Below are 15,821 nucleotides of genomic sequence, written 5' to 3' on the forward strand. Positions count from 1 at the left end.
CCTAGAAGACAGTATCCATGCCATCCAGATGCTGCCTAAGGATGATCGTATTAAAGACCTAGAAAAACATATAGATGAGCAGTTAGAGCAATTTACAGATTCACTAACGTGCTTGGAATCTTTTATGATTAAGGAGATTGAAACTTTTCAAAAGGATATCATTGCTAGGCTTAAAGATCATTGGGATGCCTCAGAAGCAGAATCACTCCAATCCCAGGCACCTACTCCACCCAGGTATCGTGACTATTCTTCTAAGGTTGTTACTCATACACCATTAGTGTACCCAGATACCATGGTAGAAAAGCCAGCTTCTAAGAAACACCCTCATGGATGGATGGCTTATGAATGACAACCTATACAGCTGAAGGATCTTAAGAATATTAAAGAATCAGTTGTCTCATATGGTCTCCATAGCCCATACGTAAAACAGCTATTACATTCATGGGCAACCTTTAACAGGGTGACACCCACAGATTGGGAATGATTGGTAGAAGCTGTACTTGAGAATTCATGCCAAATCCAATGGAAGGCATTAGTAAGGGAAGAGGCAAAGCTCCTTGAGTGTCAGGGCATAAAGGAAGGTTTTGAAGCCCCTCTAGATAAGCTTCTTGGTCAGGGTATTTATGCTGACCCACAGGTTCAGGCTGAAAATGATGACGATATACTGTCTCTATGCAGGAAAGCAGCATTAAATGCCTAGGATAAGGTTCGTGAGCCAGGAGAATGCCTAGAAGCTTATACCAGAATAGAACAGGGACTTACAGAACAGTTCCAGGATTTCTTACAAAGGTTAACTAGGGCAGTAGAATTACAGGTAACAGATCCAGAAACAAGACAATCAATTATATATACAATAACTTATGAAAATGCAAACCCTATATGCAAAAGAATACTTTTGCCTTTAAAGATCAGATAAGCTCTGCTAGAAGAATGGGTTTTGTATGCAGCCAACATTCACTATAATGTGCAAGATACTGGAGCTTGGGTAGGAGAAGCCATCTTCAAAGGTTTAAAACGGCAACAGGTCTAGAGGTGAGGATGTAAGGGCTTGACAAGGAGAAGCACCTTACAGAGGTCAACATAGACACCAAGAGGCTAGAGGTTACTACTACTATGAACCAGAACCTTGGGTAGGAAGAGCCTTCCCCTGGAGACCACGAAGGCTCCAGGAACCTAGATGTTTCAACTGTGGTAAAATGGGACATACTAAGAGAAATTGTAGACAAATGAATTCTAACAATGCCTCATATGGAAGGCCACTGCCTTCTGGATTGTGTAGAAGATGTGGTAAGGGCAGACACTGGACCAATGAATGTAGATCGACCAGGGACATACAAGGAAACCCCTTAAGGTCAGGAAGCCCTGAGGGGGACCTCAAGAAGGCTCCCACATCGAGAAAGGTTGGGTCATTCCCAGTAGCAGTGGGAGACAGTCTCTCACAGGAACAATAGATAGTTCTTTGCCTATTGTGAAAAATGATACTGCTCTAGATGGTAGTTTGAATAGTGATGAAGAATCAAGTGTGAATGGACAAAATGAGAAACACATATTTTGGCAAGCTTCTATTAATGATAAAAGGCCTCAGTTGAAAGTGAAAATATTTAATAATAAGGTTATTTCTGGCTTAGTGGACACTGGGGCGTATGTAACTATTATTACTCAAAATGGCCTCTTAGAGAGGCAAATGTACAATTTTTAGGAATTGGAACTCTATCTAGAGTTCGACAGAGTGTTAACTCAGTGGTCTGCATTGGACCGGAAGGACAGAAAGGGATACTGAAACCATTGTGGCAGATATAGCTATAAATCTCTGGGGTCGTGATCTCTTACAGCAATGGAATACTCAGATTAATATTCCTCCAGTGTCAGATACAAATTATGTACAATCTTTAGATAGTAGAAAAGATCTGGTAAGATGCTATGGAAAACATTTATCCATGCTGTACAGAAACTAGGTACAAATGATGGACCTTCAGAGGAGCCAAAGGACCTGCCACTGAAGTGGCTTACAGATGAACCAGTTTGGGTAGGACAATGGCCAATGACCTCTGAGAAGCTAGAGGCTTTAAAAAAGTTAGTACAGGAACAGCTAGATGCTGGACATATAGAGTAATCTACCAGTCCTTGGAATTCTCCTGTATTTGTTATCAAAAAGAAGTCAGGTAAGTGGAGAATGCTGACAGACCTGAGAGCCATAAATAAGGTAATTCAACCAATGGGCTCTCTGCAACCTGGAATGCCATTACCTTCCTTAATACCTAAAGGATGGCCTATCATAGTCATTGATCTAAAAGACTGTTTCTTCACAATACTGTTACAGGAAAATGATAGAGAAAAATTTGCATTTACTGTACCAACTCTTAATAATTCACAGCCAGTTAGGAGATATCAGTGGAGGGTTTTGCCACAACGAATGCTAAATAGCCCTACTTTGTGTCAACACTTTGTACAGCAACCTTTGGAAATAATTCGTAAGAAATTTTCACAATCTCTTGTTTATCATTACATGGATGATATTCTTTTGTCAGATTCTAATAAGGAAACTTTGAAACGTATATTTGAAATGGTGAAGGAAGTTCTGCCTCGTTGGGGATTACAGATTGCCCCAGAAAAGATACAAAGAGGAGATTCTATTAACTATTTAGGTTACAAGATAGACTTAGAAAGAATCAGACCTCAAAAGGTACAAATTAGGAGAGATTGGTATCAAACTCTTAATTCTCTTCAGAAATTATTAGGGGAAATTTTTCAATTACAGATGATTATTGGTGTAGAAGGACATGACTTAAAGCATTTAAAAATGGCCCTTAACGGTGATAAGGACCTAAACAGTCCTAGAATATTATCTGCTGAGGCAGCAAAAGAGTTACAATGGGTAGAAAACACAATATTGGATGCACATGTAGATCGGATAAACCTTAATTTAGACTGTAGTCTGGTTATCTTGCCATCCAGAGAATACCCTTCTGGAATTCTGATGCAGAGGGAAGACACTATATTGGAATGGATATTTCTGCCACATAAACAGAATAAAAAGTTAAAGACATATATAGAAAATATTTCTGATTTGATTTTAAAGGGTAAATTAAGACTTCATCAGCTGACTGGAAAAGATCCAGCAGAAATTATAGTACCTTTAACTAATGAAGAAATTTCTTCCTTATGGAAAGATAACGAATATTGGCAAAATAGCTCTTACTGACTTTTTGGGAACAATTAGCAACAATTATCCCAAAACTGACAGAATTAAATTCATAAAAAAGACAGTCTGGATTCTTCCACGTATGTAAGACAAACTCCTATTTCTGGAGTTCTTACCTTCTACACTGATGCCAACAAATCAGGTAAGGCAGATTATAAAGCAGGTGAGGTAAGTAAAGTAGTTCAAAGTCCATATACATCTGTACAGAAGGCAGAATTATATGCAATTCTCATGGTACTTAAGGATTTTACAGAACCTCTTAATATAGTTACTGATTCCCAATATGCAGACAGAGTCGTGTTACACATTGAGACTGCAGAATTTGTTCCTGATAATACAGAATTAACTTCTCTGTTTTCACAATTACAGGAAACTATCAGAAACAGAAGTAATCCTATATATATTACACATATCAGATCCCATATGGGTCTGCCTGGCCCACTAGCACAAGGCAATGATGAGATTGATTGTTTATTAATTGGAAGTGTGCTAGAAGCCTCAGAATTTCATAAGAAACATCATGTAAATAGCAAAGGTTTGAAAAAGGACTTCTCCATCACTTGGCAACAAGCCAAGGAGATAGTGAAAAACTGTCCTACTTGTTCCTTTTATACTCAAACTCCATTGCCAGCAGGTTGTAATCCTAAGGGCATTTGGAGAAATGAGGTTTGGCAGATGGATGTCTTTCACTTTGCAGAGTTTGGAAACTTGAAATATGTGCATCATACTATAGACACATTCTCAGGGTTCCAATGAGCTACTGCTCTTAACTCTGAAAAAGCTGATTCTGTTATTACACACCTTCTAGAGGTGATGGCAGTTATGGGTATACCTGCACAAATAAAAACTGACAATGCTCCAGCATGTCTCTACAAAATTGGAACAATTTTTCAAATATTATAACATAAAGCATGTTACTGGTATACCACACAATCCTACAGGACAAGCAGTGGTTGATCGATCTAATAGAACACTTAAGGAGATGCTCAACAAACAAGCTTGGAAGACTAAACCCTCCCCCAAACATAGTTTGCATAATGCTTTATTAACACTAAACTTTCTTAATGCCAATGAAAAAGGACAAACAGCTGCAGAAAGACACTGGACTACAGAAAAAACTGCTGAACTCAATCAGCCAGTACACTTCAAAGATGTACTAACCTCTGTCTGGAAACCAGGACATGTGTTACGTTGGGGTAGGGGTTTTGCATTGGTTTCTACAGGAGAAGAAAAACTTTGGATACCATCAAAGTTGATCAAGATTCGAGTGGAAAAGGAAAAACTTCTCGACGAGGACAAATGACAGGTATTCTACTAAGGTATATCTTATAAACTAAATAGAAACCCCCCAAAGGAAAGGGAAGTGTTTTGCGTTTATCTTCACAGGAAAACTCATCTCCAGAAGGCAAAGGACACTGCATGGGTAGATACTTGGGAAGAAAAGGTAGCTATAACCATCAAACAAAAGGAACGTGCCATATGGTAGACTTTACAGCTGTCTCTCAGAGAACTATTTCTCTTTATTTCCTAGTCCCTATTCAATTAAACCAATGCTGGGTTTAGAGGTGGATTTGGCTTTCCTCCTCTAAAATCCAAGCACGTTATTTAACTAAACTTTAGTGTTTCTGTGTTGTATCAAGAAGGCAATTGATGTAATACAGAATAAAAGAATTTGGGGACTGTCTTTGTCTTTTCTTAGATCTTTCTCTCAAGGTGTACACCCTCTCATAATTGTTATGCTCTCATGGTTGCATTCCCCAGTATGTGTACATACACAAGCAAACATTTCTCTGCTAGCTGTTTGTGTTTGAGTCCCACACAGCAAATGGAAGACCTGCCTGACAGCAATCCCTGGACACCCTGGAAAGAAAATGGGCCACACCTCCTCGACTGCACTGGATCCAACTTGCTCCATTTCAACTGACACTCCGGCCAGAGGTTCGGGTACTGACTTCAATCAAGTTGAGGATTTCAAGTGAGATCTTCAATCAAGTGAATCCCATCTAACATGGACTGGATACTAACATTTTCTTCCTACAGGACCCCACATGACTATCATCGTCCCATTTCAGCAGGAAGTAACTTGGAGAATGCTACGCTCCCTTTCCCCATTGTTGTCACTTAGGATAGAGTATATACCTAGTTAGGGATAGCTTCCTATTGTTTATGGTTGGGATTGGAAGGAGGTGTTCAGGCTTGGACACCTCTTTCAGATGACTTTAGGGTTTAGTTAAAATAGATAGTTAGGATGTGACATAAGCAGATTGTTGTATCTTCTTATATTTTACCTTTATGATTGTTAATTTTGGATACTTTAAACTGTTAAGTTTTAATCCTCTTTTAGACTAAAAGGGGAATTGTAGGGGAAGCTGTAGCCACGCCTATTTAGGGGCTGGCTACAGGTGTGCCTGACCACGCCCTCACAGCTTTCGAGGGCGTGGTCAGGGGATGTAGGGTGACTGTGTTTTCGCTTTCAGTTTCTCTTTTGGGCTTGCGTACAGACTGCTCCCACGCCGGCTGGCTAGGTCGCTCTGTAAGTAAGGCTTTTCCCTATTAAATACCCTTATATTTCTACCTGACTCCATATTGGTAATTTCCCACTATACCCCAGAATCTTGAAAAACCATGCATCTAAATAACCCAGGATTTATCTCATTTTGATATGCTTTATAAGGAATATTAACCCTCTTTGAAGTACAATTGCTCAAAGATGTTACTCGAGTGAGATAACCTTCTTGATATCAGAAAATAATATCCATTAAGTTTATTAATCAACTCTAGAAATGCCAACATTTAACACAATTGTTTTTCAAGAAAATCTTAAAGTAAATTTGTGTATGTTGAAAGTAAGGGAATTTTTCCATGAACTGCCAGAACATACCTTTCATGAATGGGGTTGATGCCACTATGCTCATTATCTCATAGATAGTTTTAGACTCAGGAGCAAAGGCAATAATATAGTTAGAATCATTAAAATTATCAACACGTCCGAGATCCATTTCAGGAATTTGAGGAGCATCATGAACTTGATGTAAATTGAAGGATAATAGGTATGCAAAAAATACTAGAAGAAGTGAGAAAAACCATTCCTACACAGAAATGAGAGAAAAAGAACATCAGATTTTCTACCACAAACAAATGAAACAATGTCATCCTGTTATGCTGCTCCCATCCCATATGTTCGCCCCTTTTAGAGTAATTGATTTTACTTTCATTCTCTAAAGATCCATTTCATTTATGTGCAGAGGACAGAAGAGGGCATTGGAGCCCCTGGAACTGGAGTTAACAGATGGCTATGAGCAGCTATATGAGTGCAGGGAATCAAACCCAGGTCCTCTGCAAGAGCAGCCAGTGCTCTTAACCACTGAGCTAGATCTCCAGCTCCTACTTTTGTTCTTTCATGTGCACATTTTGTAACATGTGCATTGTTCATCAAGACAGAGTTGTGACAGTGGTTGCAGTTATAACTGAAAATGTTCTCTTGTTTGTCAGTGCAAGGCCAGATACTTGTCAACTCTAAGAGAAGTCTCTTCAGACTCTTCAGATACCACATGGCCACAGGAGTGCACCACGAATTTGTATTTGAAAAGGAAGGTAGCATGGAGTACTTAAGTACTTCCATAAACAGAAACAAGGCCTATTTTGTTCTTCAGCTGCCTACACATAGAAGAAAGAGCAAAGTAATGCTCATCAAAAGAATTTTGAAGTTCTTTATTATGGTCACTATATTCTAGAACTGTAAATACAACAGTACATGTTTGAAGCCCAGTGATAAAAGAATTCATTTTATCATCTTAGTTTGAATTCAGAGAGAGAACACTAATTAAACTCAGTGGCTCACATACACACAAAAGCATAAAAGCAGAATGGGCACTTGTGACATGAAGGATTCTAGTGAAAGAGGATAATGATTAACAGTAACTAAAATCATTATGTATATAAATGCATGAAAATGTCAATTATAAAAAGAATTTATTTATTTATTTACTTATTTTTTCTCGTGGATTACCACATTCATTATACATAATTTTAGCTGTATGTATGTATATATGTGTATGCATACACAGAGTTTAAAAGAATAAATGTTTGGAAGTATAACAATTACTTAAAGTAGGTTCTCAGCTTCTATATTAATATTTATGTGACCATTGCTTTATGCTTAAAGGCCTTGCATATTTTATTCATTGACAATCTAAACATTCATCAAATATTTCTTGGATGAATACATACACTGTTCATAGAATAAGACGTTAATTTGCTAATTCTTTTAATGAGTGACTTTAATTTGTGTTTATCACTAATTCTACAGAAAACATATCTAAATATTGTTAAAACAAAATGAGTACTAGTACAATAAAAATAAAGGCCCAAATATTATTTTGTTTCTGTTCATTTATAAGCACATCATTGCTTTCAGGTTGACCTTGTCGCTACAGTATAATTGTAGAGAAGAACATGATAACTGCATGGGTATCGCTCCACAGTTTTATAATTTCTTTGTGGTTGGTATTTTTCCCAGCAAACAACATTATCTTTACAAAAATCATTACATTTTTATGACATTTTAAATTATGTATGTGTTTGATTTTTAAATAGCAAAATTATATTCATTTGTGTGTATAGCATATTTCAATACATGTATGCATAGTAGAATGGTTAAACAAAGCTAATTATATATTACTTGCATGTCACTTTCTTGATGAAATCACATGGATTGAATCTTTTCAAATATGAAGAAAAACAGCATTATATTGTTGCACACAACTATGTGCACACTTTGCTAACTATATCATCTACACCATTGTAGCCTATCTTTATTATTATTATTTAGAAATGATCACAGTCTTTCATTTTGTATAGATCACCAAACTTTCATGTATTCATGGTAATGTGCAATAAATATTTTTAAAGTATCCATTGCATTTCACACTCCTGCAGTACTGTATATATTTAACTTAAAGTTCCTCTCTTAAAATCTCTTTTTCATGAGACATTTATCCATGTCAATGTCTAAACATTAAGCTTTCTTCCTTCTGTGCTTGAGAATACACACTGGTGTAAACCTCAGTGAGTAAATTATTCTTGTCCTGTTGATGTCACAGATAGTTCAGAAAATTGTTTTGGGTGTGGAAATGCAGAGAAAATGGAGAGTGCCAATGGTAGTTCTTTGTGAGAGGCATTTTCATTCTTTTAACCTTAGGTTACACTCCAAAGTAATTATAGGTTAAAATTTGTTTCTTTCATGATGCCCTGAACTTCAGTGTCTCTGCCTTCATGACACCCAAATTAACCCAGATGTTAATTATTATCTCTGTAGTATAAAGGTAGAGCTTCATTTCATGAGGCATTTCTGAATATGAATTCTTTTAAAATGTCTCTAGAAAGGTATTTAATGTTACATACTTAAATTTTTATTTGAAAAGAATAGTAGCAAAATATAGGACTTGAAAAAATGTGGCCTGTTAATTATATCTGGGATATATAAAAAATTAATGATAAATTGCTGAGCTGATATCACTGAGAAAATACTTTTTCCTTTTCTAAATAAAAAGAGCACATAGATTCTGAACCATACCATCACTGTTTCTCTTCTCATCCTGCATTTCTTGAGCCAGTTCTTGCAGAAAAGAGCCCACGTTTGCTGACCCACCCTCAAGTGTCTCTTCCTCATTTCGACTTGTTTCTTTTTCTAAAGGATGTAAAGGAAGTAATCGTGGAAGTCTGAAATAGAAAACATTGTGCAATCAAACCAATAAGAAACATTTGAACAGCTGTTTCCAATTATATGCCTAGAGAAGAAGGGCACCAAACATAGAAAACAGAGGAAAGAAAATATGAGATGGCAAAATCTATTGAAAACAATTAAAAAGGAAAACAGTTATGAGAGAGAATCTTTTCTCCAACGGAATGACTTTTCAGAGACTAAAAACGTCCCATGCCTCTGTCCCCATGAAACTTGGCAGCTGGGATGTATAATCAGCTGTATATAAGCTGATTTATATAGGCTGGTGGAGGTCTCTTGTTACCCTGTCAGCTAGTTAGTTATTACTAATTACTAGTAGTTATTGCTAATTACCACTTGCTACTCAGCAGAACCTCACTCCCAGTCAATTCTGTTCCTGGGTCTGTAACCCAAGACATGGGTTCCCAAGAGACCTGTACTCAGACTCTTCCACATACAGATCACTGTGACCGTGTGTCACAGAACACACTTTTACAAATACTATTAAATACAGTTCTGTAGGAATCCAAAGCAATGGGTTGATACCCGAAGCTCAACATAAGAACTCTTAAATAATATGCTGTAAACTAAATCTTTTTTTAAACAATCTAATTTATATGAATTCATACTGTGAGCAATACATATTACTAAAATAGATCCTGTAACTAAGAGATCGTTACTGAATACAATTTTAAAAGATTATCTCATGCAGTGGGAAATAGGGATGGAGGTTAGGTATGAAATGGAACTTCTGAGTCAAAGGAAATAAATAAACAAAAAGAAAAGATAGGCATTTTGTATGTCATGAACCCAAGACAATGATTAACTCAACCCCTTATTGACCTTCCATAATTGAAGTCTGAAAAACTTTCGAAAACCACTTTAAAAACAAAAACAAAAACAAAAACAAAAAACACAGGTCAATAGCATCTAAGTCCAAGGAAGACAAATGAACATTCTAGATAATTTCATATTGCTTACAGTGTTTGGATTTTCCAGTTACATAAACAATCTCCAAGTAATAATGTCATCAATAGGCTATAACAGTTGGAAGCTCCAATTAATACTAAACTGCATTTTCAATTAGAAATCAATTTCGTGGCAAGCCTTGGTATCCAAAGCATCCAAGTGACAACACTTCTTTCTTAGATAGTTAATATATAGAGAGGAAAATACTCATAAATAGGAGCAATTGTATAATCTAACCATCATGCATTATGTTATTTGTTCCTGGTTGTTAAGCTTTAATTATTCCAGCGTACATATTCATGCAAAGTGCTGTTTGTTCTAGAAGAATAAAATACTAAGTTAGCTTAAAATGTTCTGAATAGTAATTGTGTAGTTTAGAAATAATAAATTGGTTGTTAACAGCCAGTAATTTGCCAGTTGGACAGTATTACTGCTACTGAGGGATTACACCCATTGCACAAATCAAATCATTTTACATATTTAGTAAGATAAACAGGGTCAGTAGAGTATTTCTTAAGTTTTCTTGATTAAATACTCTCAAGTCAGTTAAAAGCAACTCAAAACTCATAAAATCTTGTACCCTGATGTTTACATTCCTCTGGCAGTAAAACCAAAAACCGCTGCACACAATAAAGGAATAAGCAATCCAAATAACTTTGAAAACAGCAAGAGGCAAACAAGCTACATTCCTTTCCACTTACCCACTTGCCTGTTCCATTATATGTGCTGTTTATGCAAAATGCTTTAGTCATGGGTAAAATGGAAAAATCTTAGTTTTCCAACTGCTATTTAGCCATACAGTATAAAGCACTCAAAGGTTTGAAAAATCAAAATAACTTGCTAGAAACTTCCTACAGTTAATGACTTCCACTGGTTCTTTAACTTGACTTTGCTGCCTTTTCTTGTCCATTACATTTAAGTGCCAATAACTACAGTTTAGAAGTTAACTTACTGAGGAAAGCTCAAACAGGAATCTTCAAAAAGTTCATCCACAGATCTTTGTCCTGGAGCAGAATTCACATTTCTTCATTCGGAGCACTGCTACATCTTGGTTTTCATTTTGTTTACCGGGAATGGTTCTGTTTTACTCTGGTTTCTGAAGAGAATTCTTTGCTAAGTTCAGACTGGCTGCTAGAGCTCTGCTCACATAGTAACTCCCGAGCTGCTTTTTCTTCCTCTGCCTCCCGCCAGTTCCTCAGCAGGGAATTTGTGGTTGCAGATGGTTGGCTGGACACAGTGGAATGTTAGCAACTATCAAACCGGGAGGAAGCTAGGCTTTTTAGAAACGTTTTTATTTCTTTCAGGTTAGACTCCAACAGGCGAGCTGACTCTCAACAATAATTTAAACAAAATCAATAAAAGGATAGCTCACAGCAGAGCAGAAAAGAATATCCTAAATTACAGGAATAAACATACACATCAGCTAAGATGATATCTCAAAGCCTGTCATAGATTTTTCAAAGCTGGGTCTACACATGACAATGAAGCAGTGTTTTCACAGTAAATCTGAATTCTCATTACATCTTGATAGCATTGTGTGTATCCTGTTTATCCCATCACCTTAAGGCAGAAAGGAGAATATTTAGAGAGATGTTGTGTTTGCAGGCTGGGGAGAAAGCTCACTTAGTAGAAGTACTTGCCTTGCAAGCATAAAGAACTAAGTTTGATTCCCAGAAACCAGGTAAAAATGTCAGGGGTGTTGGCTTGGGGTAAATTCACAGTGCTAGGATCCGGGGTGGAGGGGTGAGGTGGGGAGACAGGAGAATCCCTGGGGCTTGCTGGCTAGCCTGTCTAGCCTAATTAGTGAGCTCTGTCCTGGCTAATGGGAGACCTGGTCTCAAAGGGGGTGGGCAAAGTTTCTAAAAATGATAGCCAAGGTTGTCTTCTGGCCTTTGTCTGAATTTTCTGAGTCCATACACAGATATGATACACCCCCCAACACACACACACACACACACACACACACACACACACACACACACACACAGAGAGAGAGAGAGAGAGAGAGAGAGAGAAACAGAGAGAGAGACAGAGACAGAGAGAGAGACAGAGACAGAGAGACAGAGAGAGAGAGACAGAGACAGAGAGAGAGGAAGGGGGTGAGGAAGGGATTGATTGTTACATTAACATCAGGTCCCAGGAAACAAATTTCTTTGTAGACAACCACCGGTTTTCTGTATGACATGTTCCCCATGTTGTCAAATGTTTGCTGCAGGCAATGGCTACATTATCATGAACATCTGTGTGCATGGAAGACAAAGCATCACATAGATATGTCATATTCCTTCAATATTCCTTCAAGCATATTTCCTTGTTTACTAATCATATTAGATACAGAAATTGCTCAGCAAAGTCTGTACTGCCAGATTGAACTCATAATCAGTGAGAACAAATCTTCTGATTATTTCTGTATCTCTGCTGCCTTCTGTAGAACACACATTAGCACATTCAAGTAACACTGCTAACATTCTGTACACAGAGACTGTAATGTAGACAAATGTCTTATTTCTTAAGAAAAGAATATTATTTCTTAAGAAAAGAATATATTTCTTCTTTCCTCAGACCTAGTTGAACTGCATACATGTAGGCATTGTCTGATATCCTCCTTATATAGATACTATTTTTAAAAAACATGTGAGGGACTAGATAGATAGCTCAGTAGTTAAGATCACTTTCTGTTCTTTCAGAGTACTGGTTTGGTTCCCAGCACTCACATGACAGTTCCAGAGAGATCTGATGCTCTCTTCTGGCCTCTATGGACATTGCATGCATATGACATAAAGACATATTTACTAATATTTACTAATGTTATGACCCACTTGATATAATTCCTCATGTTGTGGTACCCCAACCATAAAATTATTTTCATTGTTAACTTATAACTGTAAGTTTTCTACTGTTATGAATCATAATATAAATATTTGGCACATGGCCTTAGGTGACTCCTATGAAAGGGTCATTTGACCCACAGGCTGAGAAGCAGTGATTTAGGCAAAACACCCACACACATAAAATGAAAATAAATCTTTATAGACATACATTAAGTAAATTATACTTGATTCTGTTTTATGCACTTTTCTCCTGGAATATATCCTTTTAATGATATATTCTAGCCCTCCACTTTAACTTTAATTTCTTAGGTATATTTTGATCAAGCACCATTGTTTTACAAGATTCCTTGTTAAGTAACATAATTATATTTTTCCTTTTATTTAATTTGATTTTTAAATTCTACTTTTATAAAAGAAATACAAGTCTTTAAAATGGTGAATCAATTTCCTCCACTCATTTTATTTTAAGTGTATTTTAATTTTTTCCTGCTGCTTTCCAGTTTTCCATTTCTGCAGAGACTGTGTTTTCTCTGTTCCTTTCTGTGGATTCCTTTATGCCATCTCTTGTCTAGAAAGTGCTGGATATTAATTTTGATCCACTAATGATTATCTTTAAGTACTAACAAACATATTTGAACTTCGGTTACTCTAGTGATATAAAAATTCAGCCTCTGCATTCAGTTTTTTCTCCACCCTTCCAGCTCCCTACAGGTTCAACATATTTGAACCTGAAACTTCACCTGTATAGTTTATTCATCGTGCCATGCTGAGCAAAGAATTTGCCATGAAAGCCTGAGTCTCCACATTTATGAGACCCAGAGCACATGAGAGGAATCATTTTAAAATTTAATCTTTGGGATCTGGGGCTGTAGCAATGGCCTATCAGGTATAAGCATTGGCTGTTCCTTCCCAAGAGCCGAATTTGATTCCCAGAACACACATAGTGACTCACAACCATCTGTAACTCCAGTGCCAGGTGCACCAGTGTCCTCTTCTGGCCACCGGCAACATGGTGCACAGATATACATGCAGGTAGGACAGCCGCACACATAAATTTTTTTAAAAAAGCAATTTTAGAAATATCTTTGGGATTTAAGGAATAAGATAGCAAAAAGGGAAAAACATATCAAATGCTGCTCTTGTTGGGTTTTGGTTATAATTAGTGTCTTCTCCGTGCTAAAAATAATGTAACTTTTCTTGTCTCCTGTAGTTTTGCTGATAAGAATGTATAGGAAATTGAATTTTTTTCTCTTTCACTACAACAGTATGAAATATGACAACATGTTCAGGTGTAGGTTTTGTTTTGTCTTGTGTGGAACTTTGTTGTCATTTACAAAGATTTTGAAGTTTGGATTGATCTTGAAGTTCTGGGAAATTTTCAAATAAATCCCTTCCTCAACTATTGCTTCACTTCTAATCTTTTTTTCCTGGAAATTTATTAGATACTGGATATACATTATACATCTCTATCTTTTGCCTATTTGCCTCTTAGAAAAAAGAATACAACACTCTTCCACACCAAATAAACACTCTTAACGACATGCTTTTTGTCACATTCCTCTCAGGAGTGATGATGCCCTGCCTACACTGAAAACACACAAGCCCTTCTGCCATCTGGTTCTGACTTGTCTACAACTCCAGCCATACTGGGTTGTGACTGTACCATTTTCTATTCACCTCTTTTCTTTACCAGACTTAACTCTAATGTAGTGGTATATCATTTATGATTTATTAAAGCTTGCATGAGGATTCAGAAAGCAAAGATAGTCACAAGCAATAGAAGCCAGGCACACACCTTTAATCCAGCATCCAGAAGCTAGGAGTTGGTGGTACACACCTTTAATCCTAGGACTCAGGATTAAAGTAGGTAGACGGATCTCTGAGAGCCCAAGGCCACCCAGATCTGCACAAGATTGATCCAGTCCTAAAGAGAAACACCTTATACAAAGATGATCTCAGCACTTGGGATCGCACGCCTTTAATCTCAGCATTAGGGAGGTATATAAGAGAGGAGCAAGGTCTCAGTAGGAGGCATTCGTTCTCCAGCCATGTTGAGAATAGAAATGCAGCCCTGTTAGAAGTAAGAGCTCTCTGGTAGCTTGGCTGATTTGCTTCCCTGATCTTCAGCTGGGACTCCAATATCTGTCTCTGGGTATTTATTAATTCGTGTTACACTCCAACTCTCTACTGGTCTCTCTTGGATGAGTCCTAACGATATATTGTTATACCCATAACTAAGTACATTGTTCAACCGTTATCAGAGAAGCTTCTTCCTTTGCACTAGATGGTAATTAATATAGAGACATATAAATGGACACTGCATAAACTGAAACATTTTGGACTTAGCCCTCAATGTCTATACCACACCTCTCTCCTTAATGCTTGGAAAGCTATGCAGTAGAGGAAGAAAGAATCTAAGAGCAAAGGTGATGAGCAACTCCAAGGAAACTGCATTTTCTAGACACAGTAGACTGATGGCTGGGAGGTCACCATGGGACTAATCCAGACTCCCTGAATGTGGGTTTCTGTGAGGAGGCCCCAGCAATCTATGGGGCCTCAGGTAGATAAGTATTTTTCCCTAGCATACAAATGGACTTTGGGAGCCCATCCCACATGGAAGGATTCTCTCTCAGCCTGGTCACATGGAGTATGGCCTAGGCCCTGCCCTGGACGATATGGCAGAATTTGGAGATCCCCCATGGATGGCCTCACCCTCCCTGGGGAGCAGAGCAGGGGTGGGGCAGGGGAGGAGGGAAGGGAGAGGGAGCTGGGATTGACATGTGAAGCAGACTTGTTTCTAATTTAAATTTTTTTAAAAAGCCTTGTTAAAAAAAATCCTATGATGTAGGTGGTGTTACTTAGCATGAAAGTGAAATTTATCTCTGAATTGATGCTTCAAAACAATATATATTAACAAATTGGAATGGAGTATGCACTTTTGAAGGTCTTTTCCCCTCCCTGGGGAGCTACTGGCAATTGTAGTTGCTGGAGGAGGGTGTCTTAGTTTTGATTTCTATTGCTATGACAAAACATCATGACCAAATGAACTTGGAAGGAAAGGTTTTATTTCATCTTACAATTCTCAAGTCACATTCCA

General features: G+C 37.4%; 1 protein-coding gene across 4 annotated transcripts in view; it reads right to left on the reverse strand.

Annotated features, from left to right (window-relative positions):
* Nucleotides 1-11,113, reverse strand: part of Abca9 (ATP binding cassette subfamily A member 9) — a 71,745-nt gene extending 60,632 nt beyond the window's left edge. For 2 of the 4 annotated variants that reach the window (XM_035447882.1, XM_027425800.2), the window contains exons 1-3: nt 10,846-11,112; nt 8,778-8,923; nt 6,084-6,291 (exon numbers count right to left, since the gene is read on the reverse strand). In XM_035447882.1, the coding sequence (XP_035303773.1) occupies nt 6,084-6,291; nt 8,778-8,873 (304 nt within the window). In that variant the 5' untranslated portion in view covers nt 8,874-8,923; nt 10,846-11,112. Of the gene's footprint in view, nt 1-6,083; nt 6,292-8,777; nt 8,924-10,845 lie in introns of all 4 variants that reach the window. The other 2 variants (XM_027425801.2, XM_027425802.2) reach the window with 2 other exon arrangements.
* Between the last annotated feature and the right edge of the window lie 4,708 nt (nt 11,114-15,821).

Source organism: Cricetulus griseus, chromosome 7 (assembly GCF_003668045.3).
Source record: "Cricetulus griseus strain 17A/GY chromosome 7, alternate assembly CriGri-PICRH-1.0, whole genome shotgun sequence".
NCBI classification, from domain to species: domain Eukaryota; kingdom Metazoa; phylum Chordata; class Mammalia; order Rodentia; family Cricetidae; genus Cricetulus; species Cricetulus griseus.